Here is a 20,287-nt window from a genome sequence, read left to right as displayed (position 1 = left end):
TCTGGGCCTGTTTGCCTAAGTAAAGAGCCAGCTTAGGTATATTCTGGGAACTCCGCCAACCCGACTCTAGACACCAGAGAAACCTGCAATGTGACACCCAGAAACCCCCTTTCTCCAGCAGAAGCAGCAGCCTAGAGCGGCGTCGCTGTGGCGCGCGGTGCAATGTGGGCCAGTAGAGGGCTGTACTGGGCAGGCTGTTAGGGTCCCCCAAGTGGCCAGAGAACGGTGCTTCACCCCGCCCCCGCGTATTCCAAGCCTGCGCAGTGAAGTGTGTCCAGACTCCAGCCAATCCGACCACCAGAGATAAAGGTGGAGCTGGCGCAGGCTCCCAGCTCCGGCTTCCAAACTCCAGCAGTTTACGGGGTGGAGGGGCAGGGGTGGGGTGCACCACTGCGCGTGATGCTGAATGCCCGGCCCCCTCCCCTCCTCCGGGAGGAGCTTCCTCCTCACCGCCAGTCTCAAACTAGATCCCTACCTCCACCGTCAGGCTAACCAACTTCCTTTGCAGCCCACCGGTTCCGGAAGCTGAGGCTTACTGGATCGTTGGCAGGGTGCAGAACCGAACGGAGATCACACGGTCTTGTTCACGCTCTGTGACTGAGCCGAGGTGAGTTTCTCCTGCTGCTTTTTCATCTTTCTCGCAGAGGAGCTGGCCTTGATCGTTCACTGCAGAGTTGTGCGCCCCCGAATAGAGCGGAGAGCGCAGGCTCTGGAGGCAGCCTGCCTTGGTTTTGGATTTGAGCTCTTTGTGATCTTGGATAAGTTCTCAGTTTCTCTGGACCTTAGTTTACTCACTTATGAAATGAGTTGCTACATCAGAATTGTAGTGAGAATTGAGATAAAGCTTTTTTAAAAACGTTTTTTTAATGTTTTTTATTTATTTTTGAGAGACAGAGAGAGCGCGCGCGAGCAGGGGAGGGTCAGAGAGAAAGAGGAAGACACAGAATCCGAAGCAGGCTCCAGGCTCTGAGCTAGCTGTCAGCACAGAGCCCGATGCGGGGCTCAAACCTAAGAACCGTCAGATCATGATTTGAGCCAAAGCCGGACGCTTAACCGACTGAGCCATCCAGGCGCCCCGAGATAAAGCTTTTAAAAACCCCGTCAACTATTAGGTGCTCAGTAAGTTTTAGTTGCCCTCTTTTTTTTTTTTTTAATGTTTTTATTTTTAAGAGAGGGAGATAGAGAGCGCGCGGTGCGGGGGGGAGGGGGGGTGGCAGAGGGAGTGGGAAATAAAGAATCTGAAGCAGGCTCCAGGCACTGAGCACACAGCTCAGAGCCAAGGCAAGGCTCGAACTCACACACTGCGGGGTGAGGAGTAGGGGAATCATGACCTGAGCCGAAGTTGGATGCTTGAGGGACTGAGCCACCCTGGCACCCCTGCCCTCTTTTCACACCAACAGTTTTTCCAGGAGCTCTGGAATTGCAGATACTTCCTGAAAGGGGCTGTAGTGGGTAGAATTAGTTAACTTAGGCACCTGCCTTGGGTTTGGGAAAGCTAGGGTTGTTTTTCTGTTGCCTCAGATCTCTGTTACAGTGTGACTGGAATCTGAACTGTCACCAGATGGGGCTACTATTAACTCTTCCTTTCAACCTACTCCTATTAGGCTGCAAGACCTCCCTAAAAGAGTCTTGATGGTTCTGGTTTGGCCTGTTAATTTCCCCAAGATCTAGTTTTCTTATCTGAACACAGCAATCCCAGTATCATCCTGTATGAAGCCATTGGGGATTTTTTTTTGCTGAAAATGGTAAAGTGCTTTGATATCTTCCAGAGATTATTCTTTCCAGGTTACCCAGGAAGTAAAGAAAGATGGTGATAGGGGCACATGGGTGACTCAGTAGGTTAATCGTAGGACTCTTATTTTCAGCTCAGGTCACTATCTCACAGTTCGTGAGTTGGAGCCCTGTGGAGCCTGCTTGGGATTCTCTCTCCCTCTCTGTCCCTCCTCTGCTTCCCTTGCACTCTCTCTCCCTCAAAATAAATAAATAACCTTAAAAAAAAGAAATTTAAAAAAAAGTGATGAAGGCAGTGACTTCCTCAAATGCCCTGTCCCCCAGTTGCTTTTGTGTTTGTGCTCACATGTGTTTCTATGTGTGTGCATGGGGCAGGCACTCTAGGAGTAAGGAGTTCAGATAGATGACCTCTGACCTCAAGGTGTCCCCCAGTTTGTGAGGGAAACTCATATAAACAAACAACTCCAGCTCTGTGCACAAGCTGTCAGGGCACAGGAGGAGCAAGTGCTAGCTGAAGGATGAGCAGTAATTAGCCAGGCAAGGGTGGGACTTGGGGAAGCAAAGTTTGCCTGGAATCAATTAAGTGGTGGCTGATTCTGCAGTCTGAAACATGGAGACTGGAATTGTTATGCCCAAGATTCTTTTATCGCCCCCCAAAACCAGAAACCGCCTGGGAGACCGAGTCACGCGTGCAAAAGCAAAGGGCTTTATTATGGGCTTAGGCTCGCCACACTTTACCAGTGCAGTGGATCCATGCTGAGAGCCCCGAACAAAGGGGAAGTAGGGCCTTTATGGGTTTGGGAAGGGGGAGTTACAGGAAATCGTGACACAGGTACAGGGGTCCAATCGTTATAGCATAACATCAATGGCAGTAACTTTAACCAGTTATAGAGTGGACCCAGACTCTCCCGTAGGGCGCAGCTTCTATCTTTAGGCCTGCCCTTAGAAATGTTAAAGGTGTTAACTGGCCTTTCCTGATTGGGTGTTACAAGGGTTGTCCCTCCTTCCTTGGGCAATGTGTGCCCTTCTATTGTCTAATGATTCTGAGAAACTGACACTTAGGCCTCCAAGGTCAGAGTCAGTTTGATTCTGACCTGTGTCCTTACAGAATGAAAAGTGGGAAAATGAGGAGGGTCAGAGCCAGGTTGTGAAATGTATTACTAAGGACTATAGACTTTATCCTGATGATCAGCAAGAACTACTAGAAGAGTTTGAGCCTTGGAGTCACATGGTCAGATTTAATGAATGAATTTAGTGAATGGATTATGGGGAGAGGGGCTGTGCTGGAAGCAGAGGGATGGTGGTTCAGGTAGGGGTGGTTCAAACTAGATCAATAGCAGTGGAGGCAGATATGGATGGACTGGAGAAAGACTTAAGAAATATGTTTTAAAATTCTTTTCATGGCGCCTGGGTGGCTCAGTTGGTTAAGCCTCCGACTTCAGCTCAGGTCAGATCTCAGGTTCATGGGGCTCTTCATGGGTTCCAGCCCTGCGTCAGGCTCTGTGCTGACAGCTAGCTCAGAGCCTGGAGCCTGCTTCTGGTTCTATGTCTCCTTCTCTCTCTGCCCCTCCCCCTCTCATGCTCTGTCTCTGTATCAAAAATAAATAAAATATTTAAAAAAAATAAAATTCTTTTCACATCAAGAAGTACATTAAGTATTTGGCCCAGGTCACGATCTGATTGTTCATGAGTCAAACCATACTGACTGCATGGGCCTACTTGGGATTCTCTTTCCCTTTCTTTTCTCCTCCTACCTGTCTTATGCTCTTGTGCACATGCGTGCTCTCTCTTTCTCTCTCTGTCTCTCAAAATAATAAACTTAAGAAATATATATTTACAATTATTAGTAGTATTGGGTTTTGGAGTGGTCCCGGTCTGGAGCTGACAGCTAAGAAAGAATTCTTGAGACCTCCTTGGTGCAAAAAAGGTGATTTTATTAAAGCACGGGGACAGGACCCCTGGGCTGAAAGAGCTGCTCTAGGGTTGTGAAGAGTCACTGATTATTTCCTGTTGAGTTGAGGGAGATTAAGGCAAAAGGGAGGCCTCCCAAAAGGACTTTCATATGTAAAAGAGGACTCAAAAGATACTGGAGGCCTTGCTACGTGGTTTTCCTTTTAGTAATGCATTAACATTGAGACTGTAGGAAGTTCCAGGAGAAATATTACACTCTGCCTATCTCAAGTATTCCTCAATGGGCTGCAGGTTATAAGGAGATTTAATTTTACCTACCATTTCCTTCTTGCCTTTGTTCCCCACATCACAATTGATGGGGGGGGTGATGTTGGGGCTCTAGGAAACTGAATCTATAGGTTTCTGGAGATAAAGCTATTGATAAGATTGCTTTTTTCTTATAATTTACTAAGACATTTGTAAACTGATGGAGACTCCAGTCCTGCATGACTGTGATCTTTATCAGTTAACCATTTGTATTCCCCTTTTCCTTTGTTCTTGGGCAGCCTGGAGTGCCTGAAGAATGTCACACTTACCCCACCTAGTGTGGGGGAGCGGGTAGGTGGTGGTTGCTGGGTGTGAGCTTTACTTATGCTCCCTCACCAGTAGGATTTTTAAAAAATGTTTTTTATTTATTTTTGAGAGACAGAGATAGCACAAGCAGGGGAAGGTCAGAGAGAGAGGGAGACACAAAATCTGAAGCAGGCTCCAGGCTCTGAGCTAGCTGTCAGCATAGATCCCAATGCGGGGCGTGAACCCACGAACTGTGAGATCATGACCTGAGCTGAAGTCAGAGGCTTAACCGACTGAGCCACCCAGGCACCCCACCAGGAGGATTTTTTAACCCAGTCAAATAGAGCAAATCTAGGCCAATGTTACATATTTAAAATAGTTTTCTATGCTGCCTTCTTAGAAGTACAGGCAAGGGTATAACCCCCTGCCAATCACTTGTCAAAACCATAAAATGATAACTCAGAAATGCCAAATGAACTGACATACTTTATTTAGATGGCTTTTCAAGACCCCATGTGATGAGGGAGCATATGGCAAGCTGAGAACAAAGCACAAGCTATTGCGTGCACACACGCGCACATACACACACACACACATACACGCACAAAGTGAGATATGTGTAATATTCCTCAGGAGCTCTGGCTTCCCAAGAACAAAGGAAAGGACAGAAAACAGACGGTTAAACTGTTAAGGGTCTATCAGTTTACAAACATCTTTGTAAATTACAAGAAAAAGGCAATCTTATCAATAGCCTAATCTCCAGAAACCTGTAGACTCAGTCTCCTGGAGCCCCACCATCACCCCTCCCTAGTAATATGGGGAACAAAGGCAAGAAGGAAATCGCAGGTAAAACTGTGGCCCATTGACAAACACTTGAGGCAAATACGGAGTATAACATTTCTCCAGGAATTCCCTACTGTCTTAATGTCACTGCTTTACTGGAAGAAAAAAACCATTAGCTTGACAATAGCTAGGCCTGCAGTATTCTGTGAATCATCTTTAGTATTTGAAAATCTCTTTGGGGCGCCTGGGTGGCTCAGTTGGTTAAGCGTCCGGCTTCGGCTCAGGTCAGATCTCACGGTTCGTGGGTTCGAGCCCCGCATCGGGCTCTGTGCTGACAGCTAGCTCAGAGCCTGGAGCCTGTTTCAGGTTCTGTGTCTCCCTCTCTCTCTGACCCTCCCCTGCTCACGCTGTCTCTCTCTGTCTCTCAAAAATAAATAAAAAGCCTTAAAAAAAAAATTAAAAAAAATTTAAAAAGAAAATCTCTTTGATGGGGCGCCTGGGTGGCTTAGTCTTTAAGCATCGGACTTTGGCTCAGGTCATCATCTCACGGTTCGTGGGTTCAAGCCCTACATCGGGCTCTGTGCTGACAGCTCAGAGCATGGAGCCTGCTTCAGATTCTGGGTCTCCCTCTCTCTGCCCCTCCCCCATTCATGCTCTGTTTCTCTGTCTCAATTAAAAAAAGAACAAAACATAAAGAAAATCTCTTTGAAAACTTCCCCTTGACTTGACCTACTCCAACTCCTTAGTATATAAACAGTCTTTACAATCCCAGTGCAGCTCTTTCTGCTTTAAAAAAAAATCACCTTTTTGCACCAGAGTTGTCTTCAAAAATTCTTTCTTGGTCATCAGCTCCAAACCCTCCCACCCTGCCCCCCACCCCACTCCAAAACTTCACCAGATGGATTATACTGTGAACATGTTGTCTGATTTGCTTTGACAGTTGTTATCCAGGCCCTTGAGTCCCTCGTGAGAGAGAGTATACAGAAAGAAGAGCATGTATGGGTCAGGTACTGTGCAAAGTGCTTTAGGTATAGTTACTCATCCAAATGGGGGAAGGGGTGCTAAGATTCAAACCCAGGTCTGTGCAACCCCAGGCCCTCAACTGATTCTTTTGTGCTCTGCTGGTGGATTTGATGAGTTTGGAGTCTTAGATATCTATAAAACATACTGGTGGAGATATCCACAGGGAGTTGAATGTACAGAACTAGGGTGGGCAGATTCAGTGCTTAAAGTGATAACTGAAGACATGAGTTTAACTAGGGAGTGAGAAGAGGATTGGGGACAGAACCCTGAGTGAAACCAACATTTATGGGAAGTAGAGGAAAGGCCCATGCAGTCAGGGAACACTCATGTAAATAAATACTGCTTCCTCTTTTTCTTGTGTTTTTGAGATCCCTGCATCCAAGCAGCTGCTATAGAGCCCTCCTCTGAGAAGGGAAGATAACCCTACAGAGAAGAAACATAGGCGCTGAGTTAGGAATAGTAAAACCTGAGTTCTTTAAAAAAAAAAAAAAAACGATTTTAAGTAATCTCTATACCCAATGTGGGGCTTGATCTTAAAACCCCAGGATCAGGGCGCCTGGGTGGCTCAGTCAGTTAAGTCTCCGACTTCAGTTCAGGTCATGATCTCAGGTTCGTGGGTTTGAGCCCTGCGTCGGGCTCTGTGCTGACAGCTAGCTCAGAGCCTGGAGCCTGCTTCAGATTCTGTATCTCACTCTCTCTCTCTGACCCTCCCCTGCTCTCGCTGTCTCTCTCTGTCTCTCAAAAATAAATAAGAAACATGAAAAAACAAAACAAAACAAAAAAACCCCAAAAAGCCCAGGATCAAAAGTTACATGCTCCATCCAGGCATCACTAACATCTGAAACCTGATACTACTTCTCCCTATGCACACCCAGTTTTTCTCTCGTTCTTCAGTAAAACCTTTCCAAATTAACGTGAGGGTTTCTGAGTGTGGCCAGAGGCCAAGTTACACGCAGTTCCTGACAACTTCAGAACCTGTTAATTCAGGAGAAGACCAGAAGCCAGTGCCTCAGACAGAAGATGAGGAACTCCAGAGCAGGCAGAGTCTGACTTCCGTCCTGGAGAAAAACATGTGTTCTTTGCTGCAACTCTTCCATTCCCTCCCTTGGAGCACTTGTTCTTTGAAGCTCTTTGTTAGGTCTTCCTACTTGTATAATACCCCCCCATCCCCCTCTAAGCCTCAGTGTTTGGGTTTTTAGTTTCACCATCAAAAGAAAGGGAGAAATAAGCATCAGGTTTCTTCTTCCTTTTCCCCTTAGATCAGACCTTTCTTTGTTCAGGGCTCTCAGTCTAAGTCCAGGTATGATTTCAGAGTTCTCCAATGTGTGCTGGGAAATCCAGGAGAGGCCAACAAGTCACTTGTTTGGGGATCAAGCCCAGGAAACCAGCAACAGATCCTGGTGGCAACTGGCAGGCTAGTTCCTCCTGTGAAGTCCAGACATGCTTGCCTGATCCCTTGGAAAGTTTGTATCTCTGGGAAGTTTGCTAGCACTTTTGCCCTCAGTGATCTATGTTTGATGCCCAGATTGAACCTTTTTGTTTTTATTTTAGCAGAAACACGTAGTCTCCATAACCAGGTTATGCTAGACTATAAAGTTCTTTTTTTTTTAATTTGTTAATGTTTTTTTAAATTTATTTTTTGATACAGAGAGAGACAGAGCATAAGAGGGGAAGGAGCAGAGAGAGAAGGAGACACAGAACCGGAAGCAGGCTCCCGGCTCTGAGCTAGCTGTCTGCCCAGAGCCTGACAAGGGGCTTGAACCCACGAATGTGAGATCTGACCTGAGCTGAAGTCAGAGACTTAACCGACTCAGCCACCTAGGCGCCCCTAGACTATAAAGTTCTTGTGGCGGTGCCTGGGTGGCTCAGGTCATGATCTCCTGATTCATGAATTTGAGCCCCATATCAGGTTCTCTGCTGTCAATGCAGAGCCCACTTTGGATCCTCTGTCCTCTCTCTCTGCCCTTCCTCTGCTCTCTTTCTCTCTTTCAAAAATAAACAGTTGTAAAAAAAAAAAAATTCTTTAGGAGTCAGATGTGTCAGGAAAGACAATTTTGATGTGTCAGTTACACTTAGAAAAGTAATTAGACTTTTCTTGACTTTCTTAATTTCCTTGACTCTTAGGAAAGTCCAGCTTACTTAAAAGCCAATGTCAATATTCCCTGGTCCTTTCCCTGTAGAAATCATTTGTTTTTCTGTAGCACATTGTAATATGTGTCTACTGTGAGGCATGGCACAACTTTATTATGAGTCTGTTTATCTCCCTTTTCTTGCCTTTTTCCATTGGCTCTTCCTTAGATGCTTGGCTCTGCCACTACTTAGCTGTTGATTTGAGGCAAATAACTTCACCTCTCTGAGCTTGTTTGTTTTTTTTTTTTTTTCATCTAAATGGTGGTCTACTTCCCTTGTTAGATCCCACTCAGGCCTAGCAGCATGCTGATCAAACATCTTTGTGAGGGACTAGGAGAATCTGTAGTTTCTGACAACCTCCTGGGTATGTTCATTCATCTTCAGAGAAGTGACCCATCCCTGACCCTGTTCTGTCACAGGTGTCACTTTGTTTCATAATGGCCTTTGCCTGTCTTACACTGGTTTGAGACCTTACGTAGTTAAGGCTGGGTACTTCAGGGAGCCACCCACCTTTGTTTTTAGGTATTAGAACTGTCTAACATAAAGACCTTTAGCCTGGTAGAAGGAAGGGCAGTCAAGCTGGTGGTCCAGTTAATATTTGTCCAGGAGCTCCTGACTTTGATTGGTTCTAGTTACTGTCTTAGCTGCCCTCTGCTCACAGGCATGTATACACAACCACATGTTTGCTCTCCTTTCATCCCTGTGCTCCCTTTACCATCCATGTTTTACTGGAGCCTTGACCAGTAGGTGGCTGAAGCTCAAGCAGCAGGACTGACTCCACATCATTCTCTTCCCATCTGTGTTTCAGGGGGGCAATGGCGGCTTCCTACATCCTTCTGCACACTGGGCAGAAGATGCCTCTGATTGGACTGGGCACCTGGAAGAGCGATCCTGGCCAGGTGAGAGATGGAAGAAGAGGAGGAGGGTTTCCTGTGCCTTTGCTAGGGAAGAGGCAGTATTTAGGAGATGGTCTCAGCATTTTCCATTGCAGCCCCAACCTTCCATTTCATGTAGGGATGAGTCTGAAGAGCAGTGGGAAGAAACAAGAGAAGAGACCAGCAGTGAGTCCTTGGCTTCCTAAGCTGACTCAGAGGAAGGGATAAGGGGCCCAGCAGGGCCAACGGAATAGGAAGGAACTGCTTCAGTAATTGGATCTTCACTGAGTGCTGTGGCAGATACGGGATCCCTCTGTGCCTGGCCCTGTGCTGATCCCTCATAACGCCACTTATCACCCTGCACCGTGATCATGGCTCCCTCTCCTACACAGGGTTCCTTGAGGACTGGGCCACTCCCTAATGCTCAGTCCAGAGGTAGACACGTAGCAGGTTTCGGGGTTTGAAGAATAACTATGTCAGCTGTGTAGACCAAGGGTTAGCAAACTTTTTCTTAAAGAACCAGATGGTTAATAATTTAGATTTTGCAGGACAAGTTGCAAAATGGAAGGGATTATGTATTCACTTAACCATTTAAAATGTAAAAGTCGTTCTTAGCACAGGGCTGGAAAAAACAAAACGCAGTTCCTAGCTTGAGTATAATAACCCCTGGTATCAACTCTTCCGTCTTAGGGGAGCATGGAAATAGAGATCTGTTCCTCCTTGGGTGGGGCTTCTTCCTTGTTCTTTGGAAATCTGAGTCAGGGTTTAGAGAAGTTTGGGGATTAAGTTTGAGAGGGACTCTGGGAGGGAGAATAGCGTCTTCTCTCTGGGATTTAGGCTGGTATTTGTGTTGTGCTCTGCCTCGTTTCCCTTTGCTTTCATTCCTACATGCCTAGAACCCTGGAGTCAGAGTCTTTGTGCTCTAGGCAGGCACTGACATGGCCCAGGACAAGTCCAGGAGCTGGATAAAGGCAGAGGGTGGAGGTCAGAACTGGGCCAAAACTAGGGGTATGGGGCAGCAGGGGTGAGGAGAGTATATCTGGATAGTAAGAGCCATACTTAGATGAGGATCTTGAATGGCAAGGCCCTAACACTCTTAGTTTTGCTTCTGCTGCCATGCTTCTACTCTGGTTTTTAGCAAATCAACTAACCTGTCTGGCCTCCTACCTGGTGTCTGCTTTTTTCTCTCCTAACAGAGGCCTCGGCCCAGGCTCTATCTCACTTCTCTACCTTTCTAAATTTTCTCCCTCTCTCAGAGTTCTTCTGCTTCCCTGAACTCTAGAGCTCACTTGATCTACAAGGCTCCATAAGTGTTTCTCTGTGCGTTGGCCTACAAATTATTTACCTGTATATCATGTTTCTGCAACCAGCTCTTCAGAGTTAGAGAACCTGTCTCCATGACCTATATTTCTGTTCTCTGTCAAAGGATGCATCTACCTTCTCAACATCTAACTGGGAATACAATGTTAGTTTTTTGCTGAGCTCCCGCTATGATTGCTCGGGTAGGAGGGAACCTTGGGGGTTACTGGGGTAGGCACGAAGGGGTTGGGGGTCTCTGAAGAAGCCTCTGGTCCCCTCAACTAGAACCATCTTTCATCTTTTCACCCCTACTTTATGGATGGCTGCAGTCATCCTGCCCCTCCCCCATCATTAACCCTCAGGAGGGCAGTTTCTGGCCTAAGCCAGCAGAGCTGAAACCTCTGCTTCTCTTACCTGGCAGGTAAAGGCTGCTGTTAAGTACGCCCTGAGTGTAGGCTACCGCCACATTGACTGTGCTGCTATCTATGGCAATGAGACAGAGATCGGGGAGGCCTTGAAGGAGAATGTGGGACCTGGCAAGGTGAGAACTGAGGCTACAGAGGGGTGGGGTGAAAGCTCTGGGACTGGGGGCCCTGGCTGAAGGGATCTGGAAGCACCTTCCTTCTAATTCCTTTCTCAGAGGTGAGGGTGGGTGAGACTGGGTGCCCAGGGCTCTTCTCACTATGGGCCCTGCCCCCTGTACCAGGTGGTGTCTCGAGAGGAGGTGTTTGTGACTTCTAAGCTGTGGAACACTAAACACCACCCTGAGGATGTGGAGCCTGCCCTCCGGAAGACACTGGCTGACCTCCAGCTGGAGTATTTGGACCTGTACCTAATGCACTGGCCTTACGCCTTTGAGTGAGCCTTGCCAGGGTCTTTATCCAGGGAGTTGGGTGTTGGTGGAGTCAGGTTAGTAACTTATAAGGCACAGTAACAGAGCAGAGAGGAACACTCCTCAGCTTGCCATGGGAACTCAGCCTTTTATGCTATAGCAGCCAGAAGTCTAGCTACAGAAAAGGAGTACAGCTTCGCGCAGCGCACGTTGTGTATCCTTAGGGGTTCATGGGTGGTCCCTCCTCCCTTTGTTTATTCAAAAAACTACTATCTTTCTAAGCTAGGCCTATGGATTGCCATAGAGAGTCAGCTCCAGCAGAGGTTATGAAAGGAGCCTTACCATCAGCTCTATGTTCTGTACTGGAAGAAGGTTGCAAAAGCATGCAACTCTCTGAGGAGGAAGGCGTTCAGGAAGACTTTGCAGAGGGGAGGAGATACAATCTGTGTTTAGGAAGAAGAGGAGAGGGAATGGGCATTCTGTATAAAGTTAATGCCTGGGTCATGACCTTAAAGGGTTTCTTTAATAAGGTTTCTTATTCTTGGCCTTTTGTCCTTTCTGGGCTTAGTATGGGGACACACAGTGGCTGGATGGGCATGTAAGGTAGGAGGCTTACATTTGTGCCCACTTGTGGGGGACTGTCTTTCACTTAGGCGAGGAGACAACCCTTTTCCTAAGAATGTTGATGGGACTATCCGCTATGATTCTACTCACTACAAGGAGACCTGGAAGGCTCTGGAGGCACTGGTGGATAAGGGGCTGGTACGGGCACTGGGCCTGTCGAACTTCAGCAGTCGGCAGATTGACGATGTGCTCAGCGTGGCCTCGGTGCGCCCAGCTGTCCTGCAGGTAAGCACAGCAAAGCAGATCTGTGGTTTGGGAGTATTTGTGTGTGCAAGAACACGAGTGAGCAGATGATGGGTCTGTTTTATGGAGATGGTTAGCAAGTTTTCAGAAGTGTTGGTGTAGAAATTCTCTGCATAAAGAAGGGCACTGAGGGTGCCTGGGTGGCTCAGTCTGTTGAGTGTCTGACTCGATTTTGGCTCAGGTCGTGATCCCAGGGTAATGGGATTAAGCTGCAGTTGGGCGCTATGCTGACAGCTCAGAGCCTGGAGCCTGCTTTAGATTCTGTGTCTCCTTCTTTCTCTCTGCCCCTTCCCATGCTTGTGCTCTGTGTCTTTCAAAAATAAACATTAAAAAAACAACAACTTAAAATTTAAAAATTTTTTATTTTAGAGAGAGAGTGAATCAGGGAGAGGGACAGAGGGAGAGAATCCCAAGCAGGCTCCAGGCTCAGTGCAGAGCCCAACTCAGGGCTCAATCCCATGACCCTGAGATCATGACCTGAACCAAAATCAAGAGTCAGATACTCAACTGACTGAGCCATCCAGGCACCCCCAAAAATAATAACTTTTAAAAAAAGGGCATTGAGTTAACTACACTGGAATTAAAAATAATTTAATTTTTTAAAAAGCTATTTTTTTTAATGTTTTTTATTTATTTTTGAGAGACAGAGAGAGGCAGCACGAGCAAGGGAGGGTCAGAGAGAGAGGGAGATACAGAATCTAAAGCAGGCCCCAGGCTCTGAGCTAGCTGTCAGGACAGAGCCCGACATGGGGCTTGAACCCACGAACAGTGAGATCATGACCTGAACCGAAGCCAGACACTTAACCGACTGAACCACCTGGGCGCCCCAAGCTAATTTTTTTTTAGTGTTTATTATTTTTGAGAGAGAGAGAGAAAACAAGCAGAGGAGGGGCAGAGAGAGTGGGAGACACAGAATTGGAAGCAGGTTCCAGGCTCTGAGCTGTCAGCACAGAGCCTGATGTGGGGCTCGAACCCACAGACCACGAGACCATGACCTGAGCTGAAGTCGGCCGCCCAACCAACTGAGCCACCCAGGTACCCCAAAAGTCTTTTTGATTGAAACACATGAAATTAAAATTTTTTAAAAGCTAAAAAGTATTTTTGATTGAAACACGATGGAAATAAATGTGAATAACATACGTACAAAATAAGGTTCATGGCGCCCAGGTGGCTCAGTGGGTTAAGCATATGATTCTTGGTTTCAGCTCAGGTCATGCATGATCTCATGCTTCAGAAGTTTGAGTACCATATTGGGCTCTGCTGATAGCACAGAGCCTGCTTGGGATTCTCTTTCTCCTGTATCTCTGCCCGTCTCCTCTCTCTCTCTCAAAATAAATAAACTTAAAAAAATTAAAGGTTCTGTCAGTGAGAACAAGTACTATGCATTGGTTCATGTCAAATATAAGAACATTAGAAAATCAAAAATAAAGAAATGAAGGGCATTGAAGTGTGGTAAGAGAATGAAATGGACAGTGGAAGGTAGAGAGTGAGAAAAATGGGTTGAAGGGAAGAACAGATCAGCAATGCAAGGTTGGTCAAAGGTGTGTGGTGAGGCCCCCCAAGGTGGTTGTGGCCAAACTTTAGTGATGAGTTTTTTTCTTGATTCAGGTGGAATGCCACCCATACCTGGCTCAGAAGGAGCTGATTGCCCACTGCCAAGCACGTGGCCTGGAGGTGACTGCTTATAGTCCTTTGGGCTCCTCTGATCGTGCGTGGCGTGATCCTAATGAGCCTGTCCTACTGGAGGAACCAGTGGTCCTGGCACTGGCTGAAAAGTATGGCCGGTCTCCAGCTCAGATCCTGCTCAGGTGTGCTTGGTTTTGGAGAAAGGAGGTGGGAGAGGGCACTGGGTAGGCGGGGGGAATGTTGAGGGATGTGGCTGCTAATCTTGCCATGTAATCTCTGGGAAGCTACTCTGAGGCATGTTCCCCATTCCAGTGGGGCTCAGGGAATCCAGAAGCTTAGAGGACGCTGTGTGGAAGACAAAGCACTGCTTATGAGTTGACTCCTCTTCCGTATCTACTTTAATTGCCCACCTTAGGTGGCAGGTCCAGCGGAAAGTGATCTCCATCCCCAAGAGTATCACACCTTCACGTATCCTTCAGAACATCCAGGTACTTGGTGATGGGGTCCTGTCTTTTTTAGCCCATTGGGACACAGTCTGGCTCCAATTCTGCCTGGCAAGAAGGTAGTGTTCTGGAATCCCAACTTCACACACAAAACTGGCTTTCCTGACCTCCATTTTCTATCCCTAGGTGTTTGACTTCACCTTTAGCCCGGAAGAGATGAAGCAGTTAGACACCCTGAATAAGAACTGGCGCTACATTGTGCCCATGATCACTGTGAGTATATATCATGTGCTAGAGTTAGGGAATGCAAGATTTGCAGCAGGATCCTGGGCCAAATCTGCCTCAACCTTGCTGGGTAGAGAAGAGGCAGGATGTTGTTGGTAGGATTGATGTCCTGGACACAATGGGCTTTCTTATTTTTATTAAGCTTGGGGAAGTAGTATGGCTTGGGAATAAAGCACATAGGCCGTGAGTCCCAGTTCTGCCTCGGTATCTTGTGACCTAGAACAAGTTATTTAACTTCTGCAAACCTCAATTTCCTTTCTGTAAAATAATCCCAGTTCCTGACACATAGCAAGTTCTCAGTAAATGGTATAAATAAAAGGAAGCTAGAAGGCATTCTCAACCTTGTTAAAGGGAGGTTGGGTTGAAGCCTGTTACACATACTCCAGCTGAGACTGCAAACTCTTAGGGGCAGGGGCAGGTATACACCAGACTGTGGTTTGCTGGATTGCTGACACTGGCATTCTCTGATGTCCAGGTCCTGCCACTGCCACCTGTCATAGGGCTTACAGGTGACATTGTTTAGGAAGATTCAGGGAAAGATACCCTGTGTCTTTGGAATGTCAATTCCTGCTAAGAGTCATCCATTTGTCTTTCTTTCCAGGTGGATGGGAAGAGGGTCCCTAGAGATGCAGGGCACCGTCTGTATCCCTTTAATGACCCATACTGAGACCACCACTCCATGGTTTCCTTTCCAGCTCTCCAGCTACAAGGTCCTGCTACCCGCAAGAAGGAGATAATAAAACCATTGGAGCATCCATACTACTTGCTTGTCTTATTTGTCTAGTCAGACCTGAGATAGAAATGGCTTCCCTTAGGAATGCCAGACCTAAGGACACTGAATCGCACCAGCCCCAGGCCCAGACTTTCTTTTTTAGTTCTGAAGGAAGAAGGTTGTGACTGAATTTGTTATACCTTCTTGAATTAGGTACATTGGTGGAGTAGCGCCATCTACTGGCAGTTGCAGCACTACATGCTGCCCCAGAGTGCCCAAAATCGGTTCTTGGTGTGCCATCAAAGCAGTGAGATCTTGTGGTTTCGTGGCACTGCTAGGGTCTTCAGTTCCCACCTCACTGCCCTGTTCAGCCCCTAGGTTTAGGTCTATGAAGAGGGGGAAAAACATTCAGAAGTTTGGGAGTTCCAGCTTATAATATCAAAGGTGGGGATAGGGGCTTTGTCTCTCAGACACACTATAGTCAGTGTGCATAGTCTACCTGAAGGAGGTCAAGTCAGTCCAGAAACTTGTCAGTCTGCATGTATCTCATGTATTTTATAGTCCTACCAGTGGTGTTTTGTTTGTTTTATGTATGCTTATTTATTTTTGAGAAAGAGTGATGGGTGCAGGGGAGGGCAGAGAGAGAGGGAGACAGAGAATCCCAAGCAGGCTTCATGCTAACAGCTCAGAGCCTGACACAAGGCTCAATCCCACAAACCATGAGATCATGACATGAACCAAAACTGAGAGTCAGACACTCAACTGACATCCACCCAAGCACCCTAGCCACTGAGGTTTTAGGGGAGTTTTTGAAAAATTCCTCTAAACTTGGGTCACACAAAACAAATTTTAGTTTTCCAGGGGAAACTAACAAATATTTATTGGGTACTTACATGAGTTAGGCACAATGTCAGACCCAGGGGACCAAGACACATAGGTCCCTACAGTTTAATGGAGGAGAGAGACTAATTGCATAATTAGTTTAATTGCACTTGGAAGAAGTGCTATGAAAAAGCACAGAGTAAGTCTACTGATTTAATCAGAGATATGAAGGATGAATAGGGATTAATTAGTTAAAAGAGGTGAGCATGAGAATAGTATTCCATACGAATTGAATAGCTTGTGGGGCAAGGGGGTGGGGGGAAGCCTTGAAACTGGAAGACGCTGTTAGGAAAACCTAAAGAAGTCTTCTGTAATAAAAACTGAAAGTGAGGGGCGCCTGAGTGGCTCAGTTGGTTGAGCATCTGACTTCAGCTCAGGTCATGATCCTGTGGTTTGTGAGTTCAAGCCCCACTTCAGGTTCTGTGCTGACACCTCAGAGTCTGAACCCCGTTTCAGCTTCTGTGTCTCCCTCTCTCTGCCCCTCCCCTCCTCACGCTCTGTCTGTCTGTCTGTCTGTCTCTCTCTCTCTCTCTCTCTCAAAAATAAACATGAAAAAGAAAAAAAATCCTGAAAGTGAATGGAGATAGAATGGCATGAAATAATGCTGCAATTAGGCAGGACCTCATGATGGAGGGCCTAGGAAATGGAGTTTAAGATTTTGCTTTTATCCTGAATGCAGCAGGAAGCCACATAAAGAGTTTGGAGCCAGAATAACTTGGCAAGATACATGTCTTAGCAACACAATACTGATGCAGGGGAGAGAATGGATTAAATCGATAAAAGGTAGATAGAAGAAGCATGTTAGAAGTTCGTCTTTTTCTCTGGCCCTTTTTACCTGGAACGACACATCCTTTATCTCAATGTGCAATTAACACCTCTTCCTTAAATATTCAGTTTAGCTGTCACTTCCTCTGGGACATCTTTTCTGACCTCCTCCTTCCCAGGTTGCTTGCTGTATGATTCCATAGCTCCTGACTCATGATCCAAGTTTCTACAGTTACGAAGTAGTTTGAGTAGGAGGTGTATTAGTTTGCTAGGCCTGTTGTAACAGTACCACAGAATGGGTGGCTTAAACAACAGAAAGTTAATCTTCACACTTCTGGAAGCTACAACTCTAAGATCAAGGTCACAGGATTGCTTCTTGACAAGGGAAGGATTTGTTCCACGCCTTCTTGGCTTATAGATGGCGATCTCCCTGTGCCTTTACAAATTCTTCTCTCTATATCCATCTAGGTCCAAATTTCTTATTCTTTTGTTTTGTTTTGTTTTGCCACTAGAAAAAACATGATTTTATTATTCCTATCACAAAGGGCAGATCTTCGCAGGATGAGGGAATTCCTTTAAAAATTTTTTTTTAATTAATTAGTTAATTTTTTTTTTTACAGAAGTATCAGAGGATGTTACTTTAGGTGAATTGTCCACAGGATCATGACCTGAGCTGAAGTCAGATGCTCAACCAACTGAGCCACTCAGGCGCCCCTCACTTTCAGTTTTTATTACAGAAGACTTCTTTAGGTGACAAATTGTCATTTTTAGCTCTCTGTTACTTTTTTATTATCCATACACTTAACTACAAAACAAGAAAGTATGGCACTTGAATGATGGCATATAGATCAGAAGGTTAATAATAACTAACCTAAAAAAATAGGTCTGTAGAAACGCTTTGAAATGAACACAATTTCAATCTTATTTATTTTACTTATTTATGTTTATTTGAGAGAGTGCATGTGTGTACATACACACATGTGCGTGAACAAGGGAGGAAGAGAGAGAGAGTGAGAGAATCCCAAGCAGGCTCCATGCTGTCAGTGCAAAGCCTGACATGGGGCTCAATCTCACAAACCATGAGGTCATGACCTGAGCCTAAACCAAGAGGTGGATGCTTAACCAAATGAGCCACCCAGGCACCCCTTGATATTATTCTTAATATATTTAAATTACATCTATCTGGGACTAGTAACGTTCATTGGTGGTGGCTCATTATAAGATACTGTATTGGAAATCTTTAAGCAACTGTTTCTTATGATATGCACCATTTGGTGTGTTCATCCAGAGATTTTCTTATATAGTTCATTAATTCTTCAATTCCTTCTCCCGTAATTGCAGAGATGGGAATGATATGTTGGAACTCCGTAGTCCTCTCTGGAATCATGTTTTTCTCAAATAAATGCAGAAAATCTTTAGGATTCTGGAGTCGATGCATCAGTACATGGAACTTATCTTGGACACCTGGCAAGTCCATTTTATTAACTGCCAGAAGTGCAGGTTTTGTCTGAAGTTCCTCTTTGTACAACTCCAATTCTTTTGTAAGCAGTATTAATGGTTTCAAAGGCAGTTCTGTGTTGAGTTTGGGAAGAAAGCTGAAATCCAGAAATATCGACAACAAAAAGTAGTTGTCTCCTTCTTTCTATATGCTTGAGGAATTTGTGGCCCATTTCTTTGTTCATATGTGCTCCTTCTATTAAACCAGGAAGATCAGCTACTGATACCTGTCTGAAATCATTATACATAATCTTTCTAAGTTCAGGCTTTAATGTTGTAAATGCATAATCAGCAATTGCAGGTTTTGCATGAGAAACCTGACTTAGCAAAGAGGATTTTCCTGCATTTGGGACTCCTACTAGGCCTATATCAACAATAAGTTTTAGATCAAGATGAATGACTCATTTCTGGCCTTTCAATGGTAAGAACTTTGTAAGTAATTTACCACCAAGACCTCCTTCAGCTACCAAAATTCTATCTTTCTCTTTATTGAGTTCTCCTATAATTTTACCATTTTCATCAGTTACTGAAATACCCACAGGTACAGGAATTTCACAGTCTTTTCCTCTGGAGCCTTTCAGTGCACTAACTCGACTATTTGTTCCTTCTCCAGCCACGAACCGTTTCTGAGGATATTTGTCTTTAAGTTGTTTTCAAGTCATTTTCTTATGAGCTACAACCCAGACATCATCACCTTTTCCACCTTCTCCACCTAAACAAGGGTAACCCATTCCACCACTTCCTCCCCTTGTGAAGAGTCTTAGGTTATCAATGAAGTTTCCATACTTTCTGAACCACAGGCAACTGCACCGCACCATAACTGTGACATGCCAGGGCTTAATTATTTATTTTTGAAAGAGAGAGAGAGAGAGAGAGAGAGAGAGACAGAGCGTGAGCAGGGGAGGGGCAGAGAGAAGGAGACACAGAATCTGAAGCAGGCTCCAGCCTCCAAGCTGTCAGCACAGAGCCTGATGTAGGGCTGGAACCCATGAACTGAGAGATCATGACCTGAGCCGAAGTTGGATACCCACCGACTGAGCCACCCAGACAACCCAGGATGAGAGAATTCCAATTGGGGAGAAAGTCTCTACTTGCCTGCGATGAGCGGGTTCTGTAGGACCACAACGACCCAGTGCCAACACAGGAACATCTTGGAGATATAGCGGTTTTGTTGATTGGCTTGGACTTTTTATTCTTGCCACTCTTGGAGATCCCAGTCCACATTTCTTTCACATTCTCCAACACCATGGCACAGTACTTGTCCAAGGCCTTCCCAGGGCCCAGGAGCTTCTTCTTATAGCAGTTGATGAGTACTTGGGTATTCCTCTTGACTGTGTGGGTACAGCGAGTAGACCTATGTTAAACTCTTCATCCTCCCACTTCTGTAGTTCCTCTGGGGTCATCTCACTCTTGAGCTTCTTGAAGAGGCTCATGGTGGTAACAGCTGTGCTCCCAGGTCAGTCCAAATTTCTTATAAGGACACCAGTCATATTGGATTTTTGAGAGACAGAGAACGAGTGGGGGAGGGGCAGAGAGAGAGAGGCAGACAAAGAATCTGAAGCAGGCTCTGAGCTGTAAGCACAAAGCCCAATATGGGCTCAAACCCACGGACTATGAGATTGTGACCTGAGCCGAAGTCAGACGCTTAACCGACTGAGCCACCCAGGTGCCCCTTTAATTACCTCTTTAGGGACCCTGTCTCCAAATACAGCCACATTCTGAGGTACTGGGAATTAGGAGTTAAGTATAGAAATATGAAGAGAACACAATTCAGCCCATATCAGGAAGCAGAAGTTATAACATGAAATTATTAACTAATAAACTGAAAACCGACTGCTTAAAAATTATTCCTGACTCAAACATCTTACCCTACTTAACTTTAGCATTGCTCTGTTGACATCTTTGACGAATAAGTGGGTAACACAGTGCACATCCACTGCATAGTGAAATTGCAAATCTTTCAAAAGATGTATCATTTTGATAAAACAATGGAAATGATGTTGGGGAACTTCATACAACATACCCAAAGCCATTGAAAAGTGAGGATCTAGGGGTGCCTGGGTAGCTCAGTCGG

At 45.7% G+C, this 20,287-nt stretch overlaps 1 protein-coding gene and 2 pseudogenes across 1 annotated transcript; 1 reads left to right on the top strand and 2 right to left on the bottom strand.

Moving 5' to 3' along the window:
- Nucleotides 1–329: 329 nt before the first annotated feature.
- On the top strand, nt 330–15,116 carry AKR1A1 (aldo-keto reductase family 1 member A1). Its single transcript, XM_029949421.1, has 9 exons — nt 330–607; nt 8,939–9,029; nt 10,726–10,845; nt 11,011–11,162; nt 11,790–11,985; nt 13,612–13,811; nt 14,045–14,117; nt 14,259–14,345; nt 14,959–15,116. The coding sequence occupies exons 2-9, from the start codon at nt 8,946–8,948 to the stop codon at nt 15,022–15,024; spliced, it is 978 nt and encodes a 325-aa protein (XP_029805281.1). The 5' UTR covers nt 330–607; nt 8,939–8,945; the 3' UTR covers nt 15,025–15,116.
- A 2,778-nt stretch (nt 15,117–17,894) lies between these two features.
- Nucleotides 17,895–19,031, bottom strand: LOC115300174 (annotated as a pseudogene).
- A 269-nt stretch (nt 19,032–19,300) lies between these two features.
- Nucleotides 19,301–19,646, bottom strand: LOC115300141 (annotated as a pseudogene).
- Between the last annotated feature and the right edge of the window lie 641 nt (nt 19,647–20,287).

This window comes from Suricata suricatta, chromosome 8 (assembly GCF_006229205.1).
Source record: "Suricata suricatta isolate VVHF042 chromosome 8, meerkat_22Aug2017_6uvM2_HiC, whole genome shotgun sequence".
NCBI classification, from domain to species: Eukaryota; Metazoa; Chordata; class Mammalia; order Carnivora; family Herpestidae; genus Suricata; species Suricata suricatta.
Note: the sequence above shows the minus strand (reverse complement) of the source record. Positions and strands in the feature narration are given on the sequence as shown.

Excerpts from the sequence above, each read along its gene's own strand:
- AKR1A1 (XM_029949421.1), top strand. The coding sequence starts at position 8,946 with ATGGCGGCTTCCTACATCCTTCTGCACACTGGGCAGAAGATGCCTCTG. Across the intron at positions 9,030-10,725 it reads GGAAGAGCGATCCTGGCCAG|GTAAAGGCTGCTGTTAAGTA; the intron begins GTGAGAGATGGA and ends CTTACCTGGCAG. Across the intron at positions 11,986-13,611 it reads TGCGCCCAGCTGTCCTGCAG|GTGGAATGCCACCCATACCT; the intron begins GTAAGCACAGCA and ends TTCTTGATTCAG.